Here is a 21,814-nt window from a genome sequence, read left to right on the forward strand (position 1 = left end):
ATTTATGCGTGTTTTTTACAAGATACAAAGAAATTTTACACAATTGAAGGAGCTTGAAGCACAATCAGTTCGAAACTCATACATAGGTCTACGGTTTTGAGCGCCATAATTAAACTACGGCTTGCCGGAGTGGCATGTCGCTTGTTGGATTTGATTAAAATGAAATAACTTGCAACAATCGAATAGTGTGCTGCATGTAGCAAGTACGAGGGTAGGCTGACAAGTTTTATATCAAAACTATTTTGGCACTACAATCGTATATATTTGGAGAAAGGCCTGTTGGAACGTCAGTCGTTTCGGATGCTCAGTTCTTTATCGACAGTCATTAGCTCCAGTCAGTCGTAGTGATTGCGTACAAATGCAATGACAATACAAATGAAAGATCGCGCTCCGGTGGAAATGACAACTCGATGATACGAGCGTTCTAGACGATAATGTCAAATTAATTGTGCTCAAGCATTGATTGAAACGACGAAATAGTTTTGGGACCGACGAGTCACGCTATCAGCGCCACGTGAGACATAACGAGCTCTAGGTGTGAGATACGGTCGTAAGGTAGATATTATTATTATCATCATGACTATTATTATTCTTACTATTTGCTTGCACCACGCTGAATACAATATCTATTGAAGGACTGATAAGGTGTGTGTGTGTGTGTGTGTGTGTGTGTGTCTGCGTGCATGCGTGGTAGGTGTGTGCGATATTATATTAATTATATAAAGGATATACGTAATTGTTGGTATTCGCGTGAAGACCTATCTCGTTTTGCATCTTTCTTACCGAATATACACGAGTGTGGTGTACAATAGCTATTGGATGAGTGACTAGCACGCGTTGAAATGAAGAAGATGTAGGGCGCGCATCGAACATACGCCTCTACGTTTCATTTAATTTCTTTACTCTCTCTACGTATTCGCATTAACAATACTTAGTTTTATTACAGCGGCTTTATACGCTCCACGGATCATATATCGTTAGATTCTATATTCAGAACAGGTCTGCATCGCTAAGGATGCAATGTTGCAGTTCACACACACATATATGTATTGAATACTTGGCAAAATATTCGCGAATAAGCTACCAAGCTCTTTATTATGGTCTCTTTATTATTGGCAATCTTAGGCTCTGTAATAAGCAATCTCTTAGCCAAGCCTTTTTTTTTCAAATATACATCTATGCACCATCGCATGTCCTCAACTGTTTCATTGTACATTTTGCAAACGACTTTTCCATGCTTTCGCTCAGCGCTTTTCCGATAGTCGTTTGAACGCTTGCGTCCATTTCAAAGCGATCCAATCAAGAATGAACGTATGTGAGATGTCTGTGGATTGGCCAATTTTAATGCATGCCTATCGCACGCGATATCTTTTGTACAGAAGTGCAACGGCGTGCAGCAATCGAGTGGATAATCAATTGATTTGAGATTAGAAAATTCGTTGGAGCTCAATGCTGTGATGTCTCAGGTCAAAGCTTTAATGTCTCGCTGTGATGTCCGACTAATAATCAGTTATTGGACATTTTAAAAATTCATCGCAGATGCGTCATTCATTATCATATTTTGTTTGGGCGACTCAATCAGACAGAGTATATCGGCTAATCGAAGACTGTAAAATTTATAAAATTTTCTCATAATATTATTATTCCTCACAATAATAGGTTTCGATTTACAGGTGTAAAATTTGTATCGATGATTGCAAATGTCTCTATTTGACAGGCACCGTAATCATTTCAATTAAATAAACAACAGAGATCGATCCTTGACCACACTTTATCCATACGATGACATCAATGACAACAGATTATCAGAGGACTCGCAGCTTTTCCAAATAAATGCGTCATAACACTATCCATAATCTTCCCTTCCCTTGTCCTTTCTTTACATTTGTATAAATTCTGTACACAGCTCAGTTTTAACAATTATATCGATTCAAAGAATGTCTTTATAATTCCACTTGAATGTTCTAATTGCAACTATCTTTTCCTTTTTACAGCTCTCGGAAAATCCTAATAAATATATTTTCACTATTAACTGGATTTAGGCTTTATTTCAAAACGATTTCCAATGGTCTTAGTCATCAGGTATTGGCATAGGATATGTGAAAACTCACTTGCGCATTGGATTAATGAACAGTTTGGAACAAGGCTTGCATTTGATGCATTTGAAATATACACATCGAAATAATTGTCTTGATTTTAATTGTATCTTTCGAAATACGACGAAGCTAAATTGATTCTCCAGTTTGTCATTCAATTTTCATTGTTTCAAGATTCGAGTGGCATTCTCATTGGCTCGCTCTAAATGCGTCAAGCTATCGGTAGTTAAGTCAGTCGCTACTTTATTGCTTTTTCTTGCCCGCGCTGCACTTTTCAGCATCTCTCAGTCCGTGCACGCGTCAACGTCAAGTCTCATCGAATAACGCATATCGAAACAAAGAATCAAGCAGTGCTCCAAAAACACGCTCTCCTCGCGTTCGCTACTTTCCAAATATTTGCCGCTTCCAATACTCAAAGAAATTTACACTGCCCAAACATTGCATTCCTAAAAAGTTTACAACAATGCTCGTTGCTTAGCCCCTCTCTCAACCGAGCTAACCTTTGCCGTCGCTTTTCCAATTCAACGGCAACATTTATCGAATGGATTTTAGATCATGCGAAATCTTTTCACGGTAATTGTACTTTTGCCTGGAATGGTCGACGCTTCCATCAGTATTCCGATGATATGACGATGTGATTTTTCCACTCTTATACAATAGATGACTAATCGCTCTTCTACACACGATGCTAATAATCTATAACAACAAGACTTTGTTTCCCACTTGCACTGCGTGTTGCCTTCGTCGTGGATGTATATATATATATATATATATATATATATATATGTATGTATGTATGTATGTATGTATATAATTATAGTTTCGATGATTGAATCAATAACTAATACAGTACTGTAAAAGCACCGGCAAAGATTTCGCGAGTAATGAGGCATAGGAACGCAGAGGGGTGAGATGGGAGGCGAGTGCGGATGAGGAAACTGGGAGGACCGGAACAGGGCTGTTATTGCTGGGAGGCTGTTGCGGCCAGGGGGTGCAGAAGGGACGAGGCGGGGGCTTACATGTCGCCGAAGATGCCGGCGAAGGTCTTGCGCAAGTTCTTCATGGTGTCCTCGGTGTCCTCGGCGGCGGACTGCGACTGGCTGCCCTGGCGCTGGAAGGGCAGGCGCGAGGTGGGTGGCACGGGCGGCGGCTCGTCCCTGCGCCCGACCGACGGCGTGCTGCTCACTGTGCTCGACTGCGAGGCTGCAAAGCGAGTCGCGGTCGTGAGCGGGCTACGACCGAGGTCGGAGTCGGGGCCGGGGCGCGTACCTTGGGAGTCGCGGCGCTGCGCCGACGGCTGCTGGTCGGCCGGCAGCGCGGGCGGCGGTTGCGCGGGCGGCTGGGCGGGTGGCCCCTCGTCGCCCGGGCTGCCCAGCTGCCCCGAGCCCGAGCCCGAGAGCGAGCCCGAGAGCGAGCCGCGCGAGTGCGCGCGCACGGGCGGCGCGTGCTGCACCTGCGCGGCCTGCGCGGCCGGCGCGGCCTGCTGGGCCTGCTGGGCCGGCGGGCCGGGCAGCCGGCAGTAGGCCTGCATCTTGGCGGCGACCAGGTCGGCGATGTGGCGGCGGTCCTCCTCCTGCGAGTCGCCCATGAGCGAGAGCGCGCTGTCGTTCACCTCGATGATGTACTCGCGGCCGTCCTTGCCGACGAGCAGCTCGATGGCGCAGATGTCGAGGCCGCCGAAGAGCTGGCCCACCTGATCGACCCAGGCGCGGTGGCGCTCGGTCACGGCCAGCTGCTCCAGCATGGCCGAGCCCGTGTTGGACTTCCAGTGGCCGCTGATGCTCTTGCGCATGAAGGCCTTGTAATTCTGGCCGATCTTCTGCACGTGCACGTCGTACTTGGTGTCGATGTAGGGCTCGGCGGTGCAATAGTGCTTGCCCATGGCGGCCATCGAGGCCAGGTCCAGGAACTCCTGGCTGTTCTCTGCCCTGGCCTTGCCCAGGCCGCTGTGCGCGTGGCCCAGCTTCACCACCAGCGGGTAGCGCGCCGCCCTGACCTGCAACACGCGCGAAGCAGTGAGCCACGAGACGGGGACGGCGGGGCAGGATGGACCAGGAGAAGAGGCGTCGGAGGCTGGAGAGCGGAATGCGCGCGGGCACGCGGAAGTGCGCCGTGCTCTAGCGGAGAGGGCGGAGAGGGCGGAGAGGGCGGAGAGGGCGGAGAGGGCGGAGAGGGAGAGGCCGCCGAGCGCGGCCGCGAGAAGGTAGGCAGTAGGTGTGCGACTCGCGCGCGCGCCGCCACGCCGCCTCGGAGTCCCGCCGCGAGCTTGCCCGCGCGCCTCGGCGCTCAGCCGACGAGCCAGCTCGCTGGCAGGACGTCGGCCCCTCGGCAGGCTCGGGCCTCGGTCGCCTCGCTCTCTCCCGGCAGAGTGCGCTTCCCTCGCCGCACGCAGGTCAGCCTCGCTCGTTTCGCCGACGCCCGGTTGCCCGCCGCCCGCCCTAACGTGGACATCTCGCCAGCGAAGCCGCAGGTATTTCGAGACCGCGACCGGGTGAACGGCTCCTGCGTGCGCGCGCTCGTCCGAGGCGCCTCCTCGACCGTCGAAGCGAACGCGCGGAAGCGGAGAACGAGGCTCGGCGCGACCGGCGCTCGAGTGGTCGCGCGTGGCCGCCACGAAAATAGCCGGCGCGCAAGATTCGCCGGAGCCGAGTGGCGCCGGCGCAGCGGCCAGCGCGGCTAGCGGGGCTAGTGGGTCGCGGGCTCCTTGCCGAGAAGCTCAAAGCTCTATTTCGGTGGCACGGCAGACGCGATGAACCTCGTTAATTGACGCGCTGCCGGCTAGGCCACTGCTCGCTCTGCTGCTCGCGGAGGAAGGCAACAGCGAGCGGCCAAGGGACGTCGGCGCTCCGCGACCGCGAGCGAACGATCGTCTTTGATACGCGCGGCGCAAGTTTCGCGGCCTCGTTGACTCGCTCGATTTCATCGGCGGATGCCGTAAGCGCGCGCGCCTTTCTCGCGCGCAATCCGAACAATCGGCGTTTGTGCAGCTGCCTCGCGCATAAGCTACGGCTGACTCATCGGCCGCTCAATAGAGCCGGTCAGCTCTCCTTTCCGCGTCGCCGACAACCTCGAGCCGGCGCTTCTTCCGTGCCGTTCTCGACGTGCGGAATCGCACGCTCGGCACCCAGCTACGGCTTCGTCAAAGTCAACGCGCGATATTCGGCGTTCGATCGACCGGAGCCGCCGTCGGAGCTCCGTGCGCGCCTCGGCAACCTTGGCTTTGTTTGCCCGCTGAGCGAAAGCCTCCTCGTTTCTTTTTCTTCTGCCGTTCTTCTCTCGCGAGGCTTGCGCCCGCGCAAAAGCCGCAAGGGCACTCGCCGCGCGTCGAACGCGCAGACTCGGAAAACGGAGGAAGCCGACGCGAAACGTTTTCTCGAAGCCTCCGCCGACTGCAAACTCCATTTAGAACGCGCGAGCGTACGCTGCTGCGATAGCCGCGCGAGCTTCGAGCAGGCACGTGGCACGCTCACTCGAGCCTGATTTCCGCGCACTCCGCCTTCGCGGAGAAACGGCCCACGCGCCGCGCAAGCTCGTGAACTTGCGAGCGGGTGCGCAGTGTTGCGCAGCAGCTTTCCGCCGCTCTCGGTTTCTCGCGATTCGACGTAGCTTCTCATTATCAAGGGCCGAGGGCGTCCACCAAACAGGCCGCGGGTGCAGTCTTGCTTTGGGAGCAACGCTGTCAGATCGACGGCCTGCTCAGGCTTGATTTCTTCGGTAAATCGAAGTCTGCTTTTTGCGCCGCACGAAATACATGGTATTTGGCCTCGCGACAGCTACGCTGCCACCCAGCGAAGCCAACTGGTCGACCCAGTATTTCGAGGAAAATCTGCGAAGCGCTAGCTAGCGGTCCAAGCCTGTCCGTCCGCTCGTTAATTTGACAGCTTGGCGCCTTCTTTTATCGTTTGCTCTTCGTTGCGTAATTCTTTTCCGAAGGACTTTTCGCGATGACGTTGCCGTGTAGATTCGACGACGACGCGACTTGCCGTCCTTCGACAGGATCAATGACGGCAGCCTTTACCAACGGATTTCTTCGCTCTGCAGGTGCAGGTGCAGGTGCAGACGCGTAGCTTAGCCTTTTCGCCTTTACTACTACCGGCAGTTTACTTGCGTCGAACGTAGGCCAAGCGCAAATGTGAATACTCTTGGGCCTAAGTATCAGAGGGCTCGCGGCGCGTTCCGCCGACTCGACAGCGCATCGTGGCCAGACGAATCGTTGGGCGTGCCTCGCCCCAGGAGTCGCAAGCTCCCGGTCCGATCGCGCTGAGCGGAGGGATGGCTCGCGGACGGAGTTGCGACCGAGTCGTCACCTCCGCGCGGCTCGCTTCGCTCCGCTTTACCCCGCCGAGGCGCGTGAGCTCAGCCCGGCGGCGACGGCGGCGGCGCTGTATAGTGGCGCTGCTGGTGGCACTGCGCGCGCTCGGAATATAATAACCGCGCTAATAGCATGCAACTGGGCCAGTCTGCTTGCCAGCTCTCCGCCGCTCGCGTATACCACGCATGCTCCATTCCAACTGTCGACTGTTTACACCTTGCGCGCTCGCAGTCGAAGCGGCCGATCGCGCCGCGCGCGCTCAGTGCTACCGACGCTTCCGCGGCGATCCCGAGACTGCGAGCCGGCCGGCGATCATCGCTCGCCACTTCTTCCGCTTTCAGTTGGGGGATCACCACCTCGCTGCTACCAAAGTTAGTGCTCAGTTTTTAGCTTTGTTATTGCTCGAGGGGACACGTCGCTTTCGTCGACAGCTGCCCCCCGCGCCTCGCTCTACCAACTGTTAACTGCTTGTGCCGAATCGCGAATGCAGGTACTCGTGTCCGTCGGCAACGCGCTTCTTTCGTTTCTTTTTAGCGACGCGATTCTTCATTGACTCTGCGCCAACTATTTACTCAGCTTCCTAGTGTAAAAATAACTTTGTGCTCTCTGGAATGGACCTTCGATGACCTTTTTGCCGTGTTATTGACACCGTTTACTTGAGCTGTGCTAGCGTCAGCTGTTCAAGAGACTAAATCGAGTATTCGGTCGTTTGTTTTTTCTTTCTTTCTTTAATGGCAAAATAACAAATTAAATGTCTACGCGTATCGCGATTATACGGTCGAAGCGCTTGACCTCGAGAACGGCTCTTATTTGGATTCCGAAGTGATGTAGGTTAACGACAAATTTATTTATAGCGACTGACGACACCTCATCGATCCAGCAGTAATCACGGCAATCGTTGTTATTAATCGTTTATAAAATCGCTCCAGCGTACACCTCGCGATATTCAATTCCGCTGAAATTCTTGAAAGAATGCCAAATAAATAAATCTTTTGGGTAATACACACAGTTGTGAAAAATGCGAGTCGGCGTAAATATTTTCATTTGCGATCGAGCGCGCGAATGCAGATAAAATAAGCAATGACAGATCTGATGCTGTGGCAGCTGTACGCATAAATGAGAGGCAGGCAACAGTTGGCATTACAGCGTTGCGCGTAGAGCTGTCTGTCGGAGGTGTCGCGCGCCGAGGAAATCGCGTGGACCGGTTAGCTCTCGCTGGATTTTATAATAAAGTTGACCAATGGCCGTGCAACTCTCGCGTACTACGCCTGCATCCCGCGGAAACCTGACGTTTCCTACGCCGTCGTAGCTCGACTGTCGGCCAATTTTTGCATTTAACAACGATCGCGAACATTTTTTTTTAAATTTTCTCCGACAAGCGCGACCACTTGATCGAATACGTAGAACGCCGATGTCCCCCGGGAAGCTTCGTCGATTCCCGTATAAACTGCTTTGCTTGTGCCAAGCCTGCTCACACACACACACACACACCACACAAGTGGAGAAGCAAAATAAAAAATGGACTATCGTGGATCATCAATAAAATGCAGAGATAAGTTGGGAGAAAAGCGCGACGCGACGCGTAGACGAGTAGGAATGGCTGAGTCGAGTGTGCAATTGCAGCGCGATCGAGAGAAGGCAAAGAAAGGCGCGGAAGAAGAGAAAAACGAAGAGCGTGGATAATTCGTCTTGTGGGATAAGAGGCCGCGAGCTAAATATCTCTTGGGCGGTCGATGATTCATGCGCACATCGAATATTCAAGATGCGGATTTGCCTACATAAAAAGCTAACTGCTGCGTGTGCCTGCGGGCCTTCTCTGGCTCTCTCTCAGCTATTACTTATTTTGCGCTCCGCCACTACAGCCACCTGTTTCAATTGCCAATTGCTCGCCCGAGTCGCTTATCGTTTGCGTGCCACTGCGATTGCAGCTTTCCTAATGGCAGAGTCCGACGCACGGATCGACGTGCTGCTCAATTGATTAACCGACTTTATCCGTATCGTGAGAGAGCGTTCCAAGCTTGGCCGCACAGATTGCAAGCACGAACGTACGGCTTTCGTTGGAGGCGCAATCGCCCAAGGAAATCGCACGTGACTATGATAAGCCAGTTTTCGAGCAGCGAAGGTAGCGGGCGAGCGGTGGCTGCCGGCTCGAAGCGCGCAGAAAAGCAAAAAACCGCGAGAACGGAGGCGAGCAGCCGATCGCTAATAATAAGCCGGCGGATTAAGTTGGCGTTCCGCGAATCTTCGCAGCCTATGAATTGGCGCAGCTGCGCGCAAGCCTCCGCTCGGTCGACTTGTATTTACTCGGAGCTAGGCGAGCGTTCGCTCGAGGCTTTCGCCAGAAGCCATCGGGCCACTTAGCCGCAAGCCAAAGGGCAGAGATTGGCTTCCGCCTCGCTTCGACGTTCGAGAGCGTTGCCCGGACAGCGAGCTGGCTGCACCGACACTGGTCGGCTGTGCTTCCACCCAACCCACAGGACGCATTAGTTGCGACTGCGTCGGGCCAATTTTGACCGCGAGCACTTTCATCGGGCGGCCGCAGTTACTAAGCGCTCGTCTGGTCGGCCGCTGACCGATGAGTGGCGTCAGATCGGGAAGCGCTCCGAGTTCCGATTGCAAGTTCGATCCAACGCCTGCGGCCACGTAGTAGATAGCGGCGAGTAATTCGATTCGCTCGAATTGCGGCGTTGGCTCGGCTCGTTTGCCGATCGAATGTCAGTAACGCGCCTCTGTTCCCGAGGAATCTTACGCGCAGCGGCCAGTCGCTCGAACCAGTCGGTTTCGCTAAATGCGCTTTCTCTTTTCAGATGGCGCCCAAGCGGAGATCACCGATTGCACTTCTCGTGCGGATCGCCGTCGCACTCTTGGCGCTCGACAGCGCCGACGGCTGTTCGTGTTATTACACCCACCCACAAGTGCACTACTGTTCGTCTGACTTTGGTGAGAAGCTCATTTGCGCGTGCTGATTCGCCACTGCTGTAGCTCGTTCGCTCGACCGCTCGACCGCTCGACCGCTCGACCGCTCGACCGCTCGGACCGGCTCTCCCGACACTGCGAAGCCTCTTTGGCGAATCCCGATAAATCGATTACGAGCACGAGCAGAGCTATTCGCGCCAATGTAAATAAGCTTACTTTTCTTTCAGTTATCGCCGCTAAGGTGAAAGAAAAAATGACACAGGGGCTCGAAACCACTTACAAAGTTAAAATTAACAGAAAGTTCAAAGTAAGTTGAAAACAGCAAGCCAAGCCGTTATCAGAGCGAACGCGCGTCCGAGAGATTCGGCGGCGCTCCGCCGAAATAGGTTTGCGGGCACAGCCGGCAGTCTGACAGCTTGACGTGATTGCAGTTGTCCAACGACAGTTACAACGAGCACCTATACGGCGGCCTGCTCTACACGTCGAGCATCGAGTCGATGTGCGGGGTGCACCTGAGCCTGGGCGAGAGCTACGTGGTGAGCGGCCGCGTGGTCGAGGGCAAGCCGCGAGTGAGCCTGTGCGACCTCGTGACCAAGTGGGCCGAGGTGACGAAGCGCCAGCGCAAAGGACTCAAAGGGCTCTACGCCAAGGGCTGCATGTGCGACGTGAGTTGAGCGCGCTCGTTCGCGACCAGGCGAGATTGCCAGCGCATCGTTTTGCAGGTCAGCTACACGAGCTTCAGTCGCAAGGGAGAGGCCTTGCACCGGGCGAACGGCAAGCTGTGCGCCTGGGAGGACAACCCCGGACCCATGGACTGCCAAGAGAAGCACGGCATCTGCGTGTCGAATCAGGGTAGCTGCTTCTGGATGCCCTCGAGACCTTACGACCAGTGTATCAGGGAGCACCATCAGGCTCGGCTCTTACAACAGAGACCCCACCGCGATCAGCCGTAAATCTGCATCTCTCGCGTATTCTGTACATATGTGCGTGTCCGCGTGTCCGCGTGTCCGTGTGCCGGTGTGCGTCCGCTTCGAGCATGTTTCCTGTTTCTCCGCGAGTCTCCAGTGTGAATGCGATTATTTATCAACTATTCTTTACCGATGAAACAGTACCGCGAGCTTCGCTGCTTTGTCCTCTTATTTATCTCTGTTCTGCTCGCCGTCATCTCGCAAAACCGTTCTATCGCCACCGAATCGTCTCCCTTTGTAATTACGTTCTATCGTACCAGTTGCTTCGACTTTGTCAAACAATCGTTCACCCGCTCAATATTTGCCCGCGCACACGTCAAGTACCGATTCGCTCCGCCGATTTAAATATCCCATTGCTTCATTATTATCTTATTCACGCCACAGTTAAGTAATTTTCTTTTTCTTTGGCTGAGACTGTAGATTCTATTTTTCGCGCTGTATTGTGTACCTATTTATTTTCATTGATCGTCTATCCAGTAAACTTCCATTGAGCATAGATGTTCATCTGATTTTAAATATATATATATATATATATATATATATATATATATATATATATATATATGTGTGTGTGTATATATATTATACGTATGTTCAGGAACATTTATTTTCTTAGAATTACACATGTAAATTACTTTACTGCTACATTTTTATAAATAAAGCAATATCACGAATTTTATTGCCTTTCAACAAATTCATTGCAACTTGAACAGTTGGACAAATCTCATTTAGCCACTGTCTGGAAAAACGCTTTGACCTTTATGCGAAAAATGGGCTTCTACGTAATAGCAAGGAAATTTATTTGAAAAAAACATTTTATAAAAGCATACGAGTCTACTTTATCTGCGAAGTGGTAGAGCTTCGATAAATATTTTTCAAGACATTGTAAAGACATGTAAAGATTTAAGAATGAAACGGATAAAATTGTATTGTTTAGCCAGCTGTATCAATGAATATTTTCCACGTATGTAACCGATGTGACTAATACTGTGTTGAATGAAATTGTTCAAATGAGCGCTTAAGAGACAAAATGTTTGGATTACAAAAGGCAATATTTTTAGACGGTTAATATATTTGTAGCTGGTGCGCGAACGCGCCCCCCAAGATCGCAGCGCTTTGCATACCTTGGTAAACGAGTAAGCTGATTGTAACTCACCATTTCCCGATAATTCGGATAGAATGTTTGCTCGATAAGCGGAAAATTTTCTCTACCAAGGCGCCGTTGAAGTCCAAGAAGATGGGCAAATACCCACGGTTTGTCCTTTGCAAAAAAACAAAGTTAAGATTACATGATTCAAGACCAACTAAATGACTTTCGCAATGTTTAAAGTCACTCAGTTAAATACCTGGAAGTTATAAATTGCTTGAAGATTGTTGACACTAGGGATGCCACCATACATGAGGCCTAACAGTATATTCTTGTAATCTTCACCAGCGTCACGCAAGTTTTGGCGTACCAACACGAAGTCTGGCTTGAAAGACCTGCGCAAACCGAGAAAAGAACGACGCGCACAATGAGCAAACTTGGCTAATCGGTTAGAAGTCGATCAATTTCTGATATAGATACATAGAGCTTCTTCGCGTGAATGAGTCATATGTACCTGATAACTTTGCTTCCGTTGCGGAATACAGCCATGGATACGGTGGTGCCAAGCTCGCTCGCGGTCAGTGAAATCTCGCGAAACTCGGCTTGCTCCACGCGTATTTCGTAGTCCCCGTGAAGACGACGCCCCCGGAAGTACTTGCTCCAGTCGGTGTTCTGATCATCGATTACCAGAAGGGTGAAGTAGCGATCCTTCCCGCCGAAGCCTTGACCTCTTGTGGCACCTGACACTGCCGCTCCCAAAATTGACGCGCCCTTCAATCGTTCCAATTTCTCAATTAACATACATATTTTTCTCATCGGATTGGACTCTTCTGCAGGATTGCCTTACGCTCAATAGTGCATCGCGAGACACGGCATTCGCGTCTGACAGTAACGCTACGTTATTCAATAGCGTACTTCAATAATAGGTCGATTAATCGGAAAGGGTCAAACAAATGTATGCACCGCATATTAATCAATGTTTATTATTTACATAGAAATCAACACTGCTCGACGGATAAAAACCTTTTCGATTGCAAGTTGAAAAAAGTAAAATCTAGAGATTATGAGCTTTTACTTTTTCAAATTTGCAATGGTATAATAAAATTCAATTATAATTATTTACAACTTGACATCACAAGTTTGGTAACTAAAACACCTCGATCTGAAACACGCATTCTATTCTGTTCGTGGCCTTTTGTTCTGCAATTTGACATTCAACACGTTGATCAACGATGTGACGTTATTGATTTTCTTATCTGAAACTTTTGTTATGTCAAAAACCATTTTCTGTACGACCAGCCAGACTTGCTCGCAATCTGGTGGATAGTGCAAGTTGAAAACTTGATACAATTTAAAGGCTAAATCGAGCGCTCGTAGCGGCGTATCTACTTTCCAAAGCTGCTCTTGCAAACTGACGTAAGCAGTTTCAATTATGCAAGGCTGCGGTCCGCGAAATACTATACAAGGATGCACTGGCATATGCCATTTTCCGTATCTGTCGCTTCTGCTCAAAATTTTATCTGCAAGCGCTTCTGCTGTCTGAAACGGTTTTCGAGTCGAGTGTCAAAATCAAGGAGTACGATAAATTAGTTATATATTCGCACGACTTACGAGTAACTTTTTAGCGGTACATTACCTTACAATAAATCACGAATCCCTCAGAACTCTCCAGCATTGAGGGTTTTACTGTGATCCCGCTGCCAGTTTTGAATTTGGTCGTGGGTGTGATTAGAAATGGAAGCAGTTGTATTTGAATTCCAGCTATTGTCTCTGATCTGGTGTTACTAAAATGCTCATACATATTGCAATATTCTTTACCCACGCTATCTCTAACGGATGATTTCTTTACATCGTACAACGCGTTAAAAAAAATTGTCCACTTGTTCGTCACGTCGTCTTCGCCATACAAATGCTTAAACTCATAATCAATCTGAAATAGAATATTTTTTCATCAATCCAAGTAGTTTTGACGTAGTTTTGTTTTTCATACTTGCTGTGAATGAACTGACCAAATGAGGACCTTTGTCCGTTCTCAAAATAGGCCATTCGAATAGTATATCGTTAAGATTATTTAGCGATGATCTAATAAGCTTTCTATACTCTATCGTTGCGTCCCAGTGAACGATAAGTTGCGACAACGATGCTTCTAACATTTGTAAAGACCTCATGTGAGCATCAACCGCGGCTGAAACAATCAATTCCAAACTTTATTCGAATTGATGCTCTGAAATTAATTGCGTAAAACTGTGAATTATAATCGAATGTACAAATGTTAGAATCAATTATTATTAATGGTTGTTCCATATTACCTCTGACTGATTGTGCTGTGGAAGAACTCGAACACTCGGAGGCGTTCACTCGTTTATCTTTTCCTTTTCTCTTTGGTAAAATTCCCCGCATCCTCAATTGGTAAGTAAGATTGCGCCATTTATCTGGTAATTTGCCTTTCGGGTTTTTACTTTCATTCCCGCTAGATTGCGGTGGGATATAATAAACATTCTGGAAAAATGATTAGTGATTAAGCATTATTCAAATTGTACAAAAAGTAAGCTGATTATCAGCATTGAAAACTCACAGGATCTTCATTTGGCATCAGTCTTATTATCGAGTCCGTAAGTTTCACGAAATAATTTTGAATGTGTTTGGCACTGTCAATGCGAGCTTTGTTAGATTTAAATATAAACAAATGAATGCATAAATTGGATATTTAATAGCACTTAATCGTACCCTATTAAAGATTTAGCACTTCGAGTTAATAGAAGATCGGTCAGCTTTTGCTGAGTTGTGCTACTCAAGCAATTATTTTGTTGATATTCAGCGAGAATACATTCGCCGTCTAAACTATCGAAAAGGATCGCCTCCACTGCCTTAAATCGCATAAAATTTTCATTATTTTTTATACCAATACTGAAAGCAAATGAGCACGATAATAGTAATAAGACACCGACCTCTGCACATACGTTAGTTTCGTCGAGTCGATAAGCTGCTGTATAATATTGACTTCCATCTGTCAGTCGCACTGGGAGTAACTCTTCGCTAAGCAGCATGTTGACAGATTTAGATGTTAACCCGATGCACTCGGTTTTAACTGCGGATTCCAGATGTAATACTTTTTGTTCAGTTTCATTATTATCTCTTAGCGAACCCGCAACTAATGTATATTTATTATCATGTGAACCTGTTTCGTCTAAATTACTTTCTTCCATTTTTATGATAGCATTTTCAGTAACTATCGACATTCCTGTTGAAAAACGTTGAAAATGTTGAACAAATCAGAGCTTTTTTATTTTTTTTTATTTTTTTTTATTTATTTATTTTTTTTTAAGCGAGTATTGTATTGTTTTGCTCGAACACAAAATATTTTTAAAGAATTGTTCAGTAAAGATTCGAACAAAGGAGTATTTTTCTCGGCTTTCTTAACTGATCAATTTAAACAAGAATCTGACGGATCTTAATGTTCGAAATGTAAAGAAAATCCTTTTCAAAGTAAAAGGACATGCTACTGCAACTGTATTAAGCGAAAAATCCTCTTATTTTCAAAAGCTTCCAATAAGATTTTACTCAGCGTAGTACACACGAAACCAGCTCAATATATAAAAAAATTGTCGCATATTCGTGCACTGAAATAAGCTTCCGCGAGAAGAAATCTTCTCGAAGTAAGAGCACATTATCTCATGAGAATTATTCTCTCGCGCTAAAGGGCTTTTGTTTCAAGTGCTGTCTTCTTTGCTTGTCGAGAAATCTTAACTTTGTAAAAAATGTTATTTTTCAAACCAAGACAATAAGTTTAGAACTGAATATAACGGAATAATGTATTAAAAAAATGACATTTATAAAGGGAATAAAGTTAATTTAGAACAAAATCAAATCAATCACAATTGATTATCAATTGGAGATTTGTTTTCATAAAGAAAGTATATAAAATTTGCTAAAAGAGCAAATAAAGTAGAAATTTGATAGTGAACAAATCAATGACATCGTTATGACAATGCAACTTATTCAAACACAATCTTGCTTGTACGGTCGTTCACATTGTTAGAACAGTGCTCAACAATTATTGCTGATTAATCAAGGAAAGTTGAGAAGGAATCAAGCTATACAGTTGGATAGATGAGTGGACTTACCTTGTCATTGATCCGCAGATGAATGAAACATAAGGGGAGCAACGATTTGAAATGATGCACGAACAAGTTTGCGACGTTTAAGGCAAAATGCGGAAAGGCGGTGTAGAACGTACGCCCTGGGCTCACTCTCGGTATGGTCGAGCGAAAACGCGCAGTTGCAACGCGAGCCGATAGCAGCACAACCGGGCCGTTATGGCGTGAAGTTGAAAGGCGGAAAGGACGAGAAAGGGGGCAGCGGCAAGCGGTGAGCGGCGAGCGGCGAGCGGCGAGCGGCGAGCGGCGAGCAGTCGGCAGTCGGCACTCGGCAGAGCGGCCTGGCGGCCTGGCGGCGTCGTCGGCCATCGCGAAAACACAGGATCGATCGCGACGCCGCCGAGCGGGCGAGCTCTGAGCTGCACGAGGGCCGCGGACCGTTACCGACCGCCAGCCGGGAGGAGTGCTCGAGCGGTAAGGCAATCCGGCGGCGAGCGCGCTGCGCGGGGCGGACTTGCCTGGTCGCGGGCGGCGCCGGTGAGGCTCTGCACCCTCTGGAGCAGGCTCTCGCGCGTCTTGGCAGGCGAGGAGGGCGCGCTGGTGGTGCGCGAGCTGGTCCTGAGGTTGAGGCTGAGGTCGGTGGCGGGCTGTCCGGGCGGCGGCGGGGGCGCGCCAGGCACCGGCTGGCTGGGCGGCTGCATCGACTGCGGCTGCGACTGCAGCGGCCGGTCCGCCAGGCCCTGGTAGTTCTGCGCCGAGTCCTGCCTGCCCACGGAGGCCAGCCCCGTGCGCGCGCTAGGCTCATCGTCGAGCTCCGAGCTCAGGTCCCCCGACGAGAACCTGGAAGACAAGCTCAGGCTTTTCTTTGCTTCAATGCAGGCTCTTTGCACCTCTGCTATACCTATGTACATCGATCCGCCCTCTCTGGCACTCCTCCTCATTCCTTTCCCTTATCAAACAGATCCCTTATCAGTGCATTACGCTACAGTGAGTTAAGTGTTTCGTGTTTGATCGTGTTGTTCTCGTGGCTCTTGCTCGGCATTCCTGCCCAATCGCTTACATTGTCTTACGCTATGGCCTCTGGCGCATGTCGTGCGGACTTGGCCAAAGACCATCCTATTAGGCTTGTTCCTCTGTCGACAATCGACTTCCAAACTCGCTGTCGTCTACTATCAGAGCTTTGCTTCTGATATTTGCGCGCTTGAAATACGCGACCAACTTGTTGTCATTGGAAAGCATTGGATTGCATTGATAAAGTCAATAAGTGTTCGCGATGGAAGACGTGACAGGAGATAAAGCCCAATGTACAATCGAGTTAGAAAACCGTGCGAGGAAATACAGAACATCCAATCAAAGGCCCATGATGATTTCAAGCCCGGAACAGATGTCTATCGATAGATGAAGAGAGATGATGACATTGAACTTTTCAAAATTTAGAGATAATTGCATGCGGCTTGGTCGAAGGAGAGCACAGGTCTTATCTTCAATCAATAACGTCTAGTCTAGACACCAGGATAACAGATACTGTTAATTGACCGTTAAAAAGCTATCTAAAAGCGAAGTGCTCGCGAACACCCAACTACTTATGACGTTTTCCGCAATAAAGTTACAGAATCGACTGGCCAACCAAGTGATGCGTTATTTGCTAAAGGATCTTCCGCGATTGATAATCTCAACAATGTTAGTTGGAATCCGAGATGTCGCAATTTCGTGCCCAAATATCGCGCAATGGACAAGAATTCCTGGGCTTGGAAAGAATGACATGGTCTTTTATTTAATATGAAATTCGTCAGTTCTTAACTAATGCGAAAAAAGTGATTTGGAGCAAAGATATGCCAAAATTACTATTAGTACTAGGTAGCCGAGTACAACTGTAATGGATAATAGCGACACTTAAGAGACCTGCGGTATCTCTTTCAAATTTCTAATTGATTTATTTTAGTTAATAATTTTTAGCTTTTCCAAAAATCTACGTAATTATTTTCAATCTTGAAAAAAAGAATAATATCACAGTTTCAATACGTATTCAATTTTAGTACGAGAAGAGCTATAGGCGCTTAAACGCTTATTGCAGCACTCGGATCCCCTACAAATTTTTCCGTAACCTATTAATTTTTTTGCATTAGCCATAAACTAGTGCATTTCTTATTAAACAAAACTCTTATTTTATTTGATAAACGGTTCAAATAATTGATGCAGATATACTGCATTAATTGTTAAAATTGTTGTCATTGCGAAATAATAAACTTGAGGTGTCGTTGACCAACTGTTTCTCTAACTTTATTAGGGAAAAAGCTGTAGTTTGATTTGCTCCAGAGCTTCGTGTTTATATCAGCGATTAACGTCAATCAATCAACAATATCTCCGAACTTGTTTTTTCTATCGAGGTGTTCAGAAAAGGGTATTACTAGTTATTAGAGAAAAGGAATGAAAATTAGTACTTTTAGTTAGAAATTTATAACTTCTTAAACAATTAAATTGTTTATAATAAATTACTCGACTATAAAATTGTAGGCTACTCTTGAAATTCATGTACAGGAGGTTAAAGTACATGAAAAGAACTTGGCTAACGCAATCTAAATTAGAAAGGCCACTGTGAGCCCAGTGGCGAGTAGATTCAATTACAATGCACATAAATTAACATTCCATTTTAGTTGAAAGGAGAACGAGTGAAATATTAATATTATGATATTTAAAAATACTTCTTGCATGACTTGTGCTCTTTTTTCAATTATCATTTATATAATTATACAATATTCTTAGATGACATTTTGTTAAATATTTGATGATACAGCATGAATTAAGAAGAGCGTGAAAAGATTCAATTCTCAAGTATAATATTTCTATGATAAAATAAAATTTGTAACTTATCCTCGAAACGTTTAGTCTTGAAGTATAATTTTCTTTGACACAATTATAAATTGATTTCTCTGTAATTACTGATTTATTTTAACAATGACATTATTTGACAGTTTTACATAACTTTCTTTCTTAAAGAATGCTTACACTATTCATATTGTAACATGAAATCAAAGCACTATTAAATTTATGAAATGTAATTATTAAATCAAATAGTTAATTGACGAAGGATAGAGGATTATTATAAATCGTTCACAATTTGCGTTCAATATGCCGACCATATAAATTTCTCTGCAGAGAAGTAAAAAACTAGCAAAAAGCTACTCTTCCCTTAGGGACAACTTAATCCCTACGGACATGTTTCGTAAACTCTTGTTGTTTCTAAATCCACTTCCAAAACAACATTGATAACAAATCGTCGTTTTTATATTTTCAATACCATTATTTTTCATCGCTCTTCCATGCTAATTTATTTTACATTTTTAATAAAAGCTTACATTCACTTTTCTTACATTATGTGTTGTAGTGTGACATGTTGTTGAAGCAACGTCAAATATATATAAACATAGATTTCCAACAGACATGCACTAATGAGATATTTTATTTTAAATTATAGGTGTATATTTTGTAAATTATGAAATTTGTTAAATTTGATCACTTGTCAAGAAAATTGTAATATTGCAATTTAGATACAATATTTTGTGAATTTTCAAGCTGAAAATCTTATCTTTAGTTGCTCTTTTCATGATTTAGTTAGTATGTACGTATATTAGATATTCTTGAGTCAGCACTTGTATTGTTACTGAAATAAAATTTATTTTAATTCACTTACAACTTACAGAAAATTTAATACTTTCGTATTTTTAATGGAAATGTTAACGGTACAAAAGGTAATGGCTGAAAATGTATAAATTTTGTAAAATACATTTCTTAAGTAGCATATATCTTCAGCTTATTTGTTTGAATTCGTTTATATGTAGTTTAATTTCGAGTTTTATTACACAATAAAATTGATAACCACCAACGTAATTTATAGAGCAAGGTACATACTGCTAATGCAATAGTCTGTTATAGTTATTGCAGTATAGATGAAGAAAAAAAAATGTAGATAATATGAGAGGTGAGACGGTGGTAGTTATCAATTGCTAACTACATGATATTTCGAAAAAAGTGGTCTTGTTACAAAAAACTTGGCAAAGGATCATTATGCTATAAGACCAAGTTCTCGTGGCGGTATATATTCAATCGAAAATTTGTTTTCCAAGACGATTTTTTTCGCGCTATTGATACAAAAACACATATAAATTGAGATTGACAGATGAAAAAAATGTGAAAGAACGAACGAAGAAAAAGGTGTATAAATCTCACCTTCGTTTCAAGTAGTTGACATTAGTGGTGAACGACTGTCGGAAGCTGGTAAAAGAAATGTTGGCGGATGATGGAGCAGTCCCGCAATACTTGCCGCAAGCACCGTCGCGGCCGGTAATCTTGCTGGCTTTTCTTGGTCGACCGCTACGACCCTACTCGACCTCGCTTTCACTACAAGAACGGCAAATTCAGCGACTGTATTCCGGTGGGCCCCGCCTGAACTTCCGGGACCGCTGGTCGCCTGCAACAATAGTCGACTCTCTTTAATATTTATCCGAGGCTACGGGGCAGGAGGGGCAGGAGGAAGGGGACTAGAATGTTACTGCTCTCCAGCCTCTTTATTTTGTCCACTTGGTTTGGTATCCCGATTCAAAACGAGTGGCTTCTGGTCGCTGAACTGGCCGCTGTACGAGGGCCAAGATAAGCCTTCGGTGCGGAAGGAATAGGCCGACTGGAAAACTATAGCTGGCAAGCTCACGTACGAAAGGAGCTTTGCACATCGGCGTCAAAAAGCCCAAGAAATAACATAATGAAATTAGACGATTGGCCAACCGGTGGCTGTATTTAAAAAGCGAAAAAGTGTAAAGGCTCGCCAAGCCTTCTTGGTGGAGCATCGCACGAACGCGACTGAGCGTAGATGCAATCGAACGAGCCAAGGATGCGGCAGAAGTATACCGTAGATGCGTGCTTCGCGGTACAGGTATGCGGAGGGAACGCTGCTGGCAAGCTTGCAAGACGATTTGCCTGCCTCGCTGGCTCGGATCCGATCAAGCCGCTGCCGGCGCTACCGCCAGACAAACTTGGTCTTCTCGCTGCGGCGCGTATCTCCGTCCGTGCACTGCGAGCGCTTTCACTCGGGTAAACTAGCGCCAAGGCATTTCGGCACAACTTATCCGGCGCGTCGCGCCTATTGTATATTCGCGGCGGCCCAGCAGCTACAGCGAACCTACGTTACGTTCAATACTTGCCCTTCGCTCTATCGATCGGCTCGGCCCCGTGCAATGCACCTACTCATGGCTGAAAGTCCTAGCGATGGCTTCTCAGAAGCGAGCTTCTTACGAGCTGCAAAGAAACAGTCAACGCGAGGGGGCCTCAAGAAAATTGGCCTTCTCAGCTCCCCACTACTCGCGACTCGGTCGATCAATAACCGCTCCGCTCTCGCGATTCTCGCGCGAGAATTTTCCCCGCCCCTGACATGTTTTTCCCATGTAGCGTGCAATCTGGTGCACGGCAGCCAAGCAAAAACTCGCTCGCTGGGACGTCGTTCCATTCAGTTCGTTTTTACGATCTGTCGCTTCTCTCGCTTCTCGATATTTTTTACGCGATCGCTGCCCAGCTCTAAAGCCTCTTTCGGAGCCGCTCTAGTCGCGCACCGTCTTCTTCGCCGATTACCGAATGATCGAATGCTTCGCAATTCTTGCAGCTCGGCGCAGAAACGATCTGCCGACTGCTGCTTTGCCGGGGCAGCCGAGCGGGGACGATTAGTCGAGAGAAAGACGGAGCTTTGATAAATCGCTCTCATCTGTAAAATAAGAGAGGCCAGATGAGTCAGGGCGCGTTATAGTACAGCTGAATGAGCATATATATCGGCATTGGGCCGCGCGATATCTGCAAAATAAATGAAAGCGGAGTGCAACCCTCCCTTCGATTACGCCGAGCACCGCTGGATGCGCGACGCCGCGATGGCGCAGAAGACGGAAGTTCGGTCGGAAGCCGGAGGCACTGCCTGTTAAGTCGAGGGGAGGGTCGCGCCGGCTAAATTTCTCTTTTTCTTCCTTTCCGTACGAGCCTGCTCGATTGCAAGGACTCCCCCGGCTCGGATCTGCTACGATTTAACGGCCTAACTTTTTTCCCCCCCGGCCGTACGAATTTCCGTTTTATTTGGACGAGCTTGCCGTCAACTCTCAATCATCGCCTCGTTCATACATTTGCGGTGTCAGATAAGTAACGTCAAGCAGCAGTCTCATTTCTCATTGCACGAATTCACCTGTAAACGGCAATTATAGCACAAAGCGTGCCCAGGTGGCTCTAGCTGAAAATGAATGCACATTCGAGAGCATCATTGTGGTGGTTAAGGCCACTGGCAGCTAAGCAGGCAAGACGAGTGCGAA

At 47.0% G+C, this 21,814-nt stretch overlaps 3 protein-coding genes across 4 annotated transcripts; 1 reads left to right on the plus strand and 2 right to left on the minus strand.

The window, feature by feature from the left end:
* Positions 1–547: 547 nt before the first annotated feature.
* On the minus strand, positions 548–19,855 carry LOC131666511 (synapsin). Of its 2 annotated transcripts, none has more exons than XM_058939256.1 (7): positions 19,704–19,855; positions 15,995–16,316; positions 11,894–12,150; positions 11,639–11,774; positions 11,449–11,553; positions 3,366–4,092; positions 548–3,299 (listed from the first exon to the last, which is right to left on the minus strand). In XM_058939256.1, exons 2-7 carry the CDS (start codon positions 16,175–16,177, stop codon positions 3,112–3,114), a joined length of 1,596 nt encoding a protein of 531 aa, XP_058795239.1. In that variant the 5' UTR covers positions 16,178–16,316; positions 19,704–19,855; the 3' UTR covers positions 548–3,111. The 2 variants fall into 2 exon arrangements, with proteins under 2 accessions (XP_058795239.1, XP_058795229.1); XM_058939246.1 differs by having other exon boundaries at positions 15,995–16,334.
* On the plus strand, positions 6,201–10,790 carry LOC131666519 (tissue inhibitor of metalloproteinase). The gene is made up of 5 exons (XM_058939270.1): positions 6,201–6,779; positions 9,216–9,348; positions 9,552–9,631; positions 9,756–9,989; positions 10,047–10,790. Exons 1-5 carry the CDS (start codon positions 6,594–6,596, stop codon positions 10,275–10,277), a joined length of 864 nt encoding a protein of 287 aa, XP_058795253.1. The 5' UTR covers positions 6,201–6,593; the 3' UTR covers positions 10,278–10,790.
* Positions 12,191–15,979, minus strand: LOC131666503 (uncharacterized). The gene is made up of 8 exons (XM_058939233.1): positions 15,504–15,979; positions 14,328–14,620; positions 14,107–14,246; positions 13,955–14,027; positions 13,689–13,878; positions 13,389–13,564; positions 13,016–13,309; positions 12,191–12,918 (listed from the first exon to the last, which is right to left on the minus strand). The coding sequence occupies exons 2-8, from the start codon at positions 14,616–14,618 to the stop codon at positions 12,556–12,558; spliced, it is 1,527 nt and encodes a 508-aa protein (XP_058795216.1). The 5' UTR covers positions 14,619–14,620; positions 15,504–15,979; the 3' UTR covers positions 12,191–12,555.
* Positions 19,856–21,814: the final 1,959 nt, after the last annotated feature.

The sequence above is a fragment of the Phymastichus coffea genome, unplaced genomic scaffold (genome assembly GCF_024137745.1).
Source record: "Phymastichus coffea isolate CEN01 unplaced genomic scaffold, Cenicafe_Pcof_1.1 PCOF00003, whole genome shotgun sequence".
Lineage (NCBI taxonomy): Eukaryota > Metazoa > Arthropoda > Insecta > Hymenoptera > Eulophidae > Phymastichus > Phymastichus coffea.

What these genes read in the sequence shown, in the direction of transcription:
- LOC131666519 (XM_058939270.1), top strand. Translation starts at nt 6,594, where the DNA reads ATGCTCCATTCCAACTGTCGACTGTTTACACCTTGCGCGCTCGCAGTC. An exon ending in ACCACCTCGCTGCTACCAAA is followed by an intron (nt 6,780 to 9,215) that starts GTTAGTGCTCAG and finishes TTCTCTTTTCAG; the next exon opens with ATGGCGCCCAAGCGGAGATC. An exon ending in CTACTGTTCGTCTGACTTTG is followed by an intron (nt 9,349 to 9,551) that starts GTGAGAAGCTCA and finishes CTTTTCTTTCAG; the next exon opens with TTATCGCCGCTAAGGTGAAA.
- LOC131666503 (XM_058939233.1), bottom strand. Translation starts at nt 14,618, where the DNA reads ATGTCGATAGTTACTGAAAATGCTATCATAAAAATGGAAGAAAGTAAT. An exon ending in TGATGCCAAATGAAGATCCT is followed by an intron (nt 13,879 to 13,954) that starts GTGAGTTTTCAA and finishes TCATTTTTCCAG; the next exon opens with AATGTTTATTATATCCCACC. An exon ending in GATTCGTGATTTATTGTAAG is followed by an intron (nt 12,919 to 13,015) that starts GTAATGTACCGC and finishes AAACCGTTTCAG; the next exon opens with ACAGCAGAAGCGCTTGCAGA.
- LOC131666511 (XM_058939256.1), bottom strand. Translation starts at nt 16,177, where the DNA reads ATGCAGCCGCCCAGCCAGCCGGTGCCTGGCGCGCCCCCGCCGCCGCCC. An exon ending in CCGGCGCCGCCCGCGACCAG is followed by an intron (nt 12,151 to 15,994) that starts GCAAGTCCGCCC and finishes GAACGATTGAAG; the next exon opens with GGCGCGTCAATTTTGGGAGC. An exon ending in GCAGCGCCGCGACTCCCAAG is followed by an intron (nt 3,300 to 3,365) that starts GTACGCGCCCCG and finishes CTCGCTTTGCAG; the next exon opens with CCTCGCAGTCGAGCACAGTG.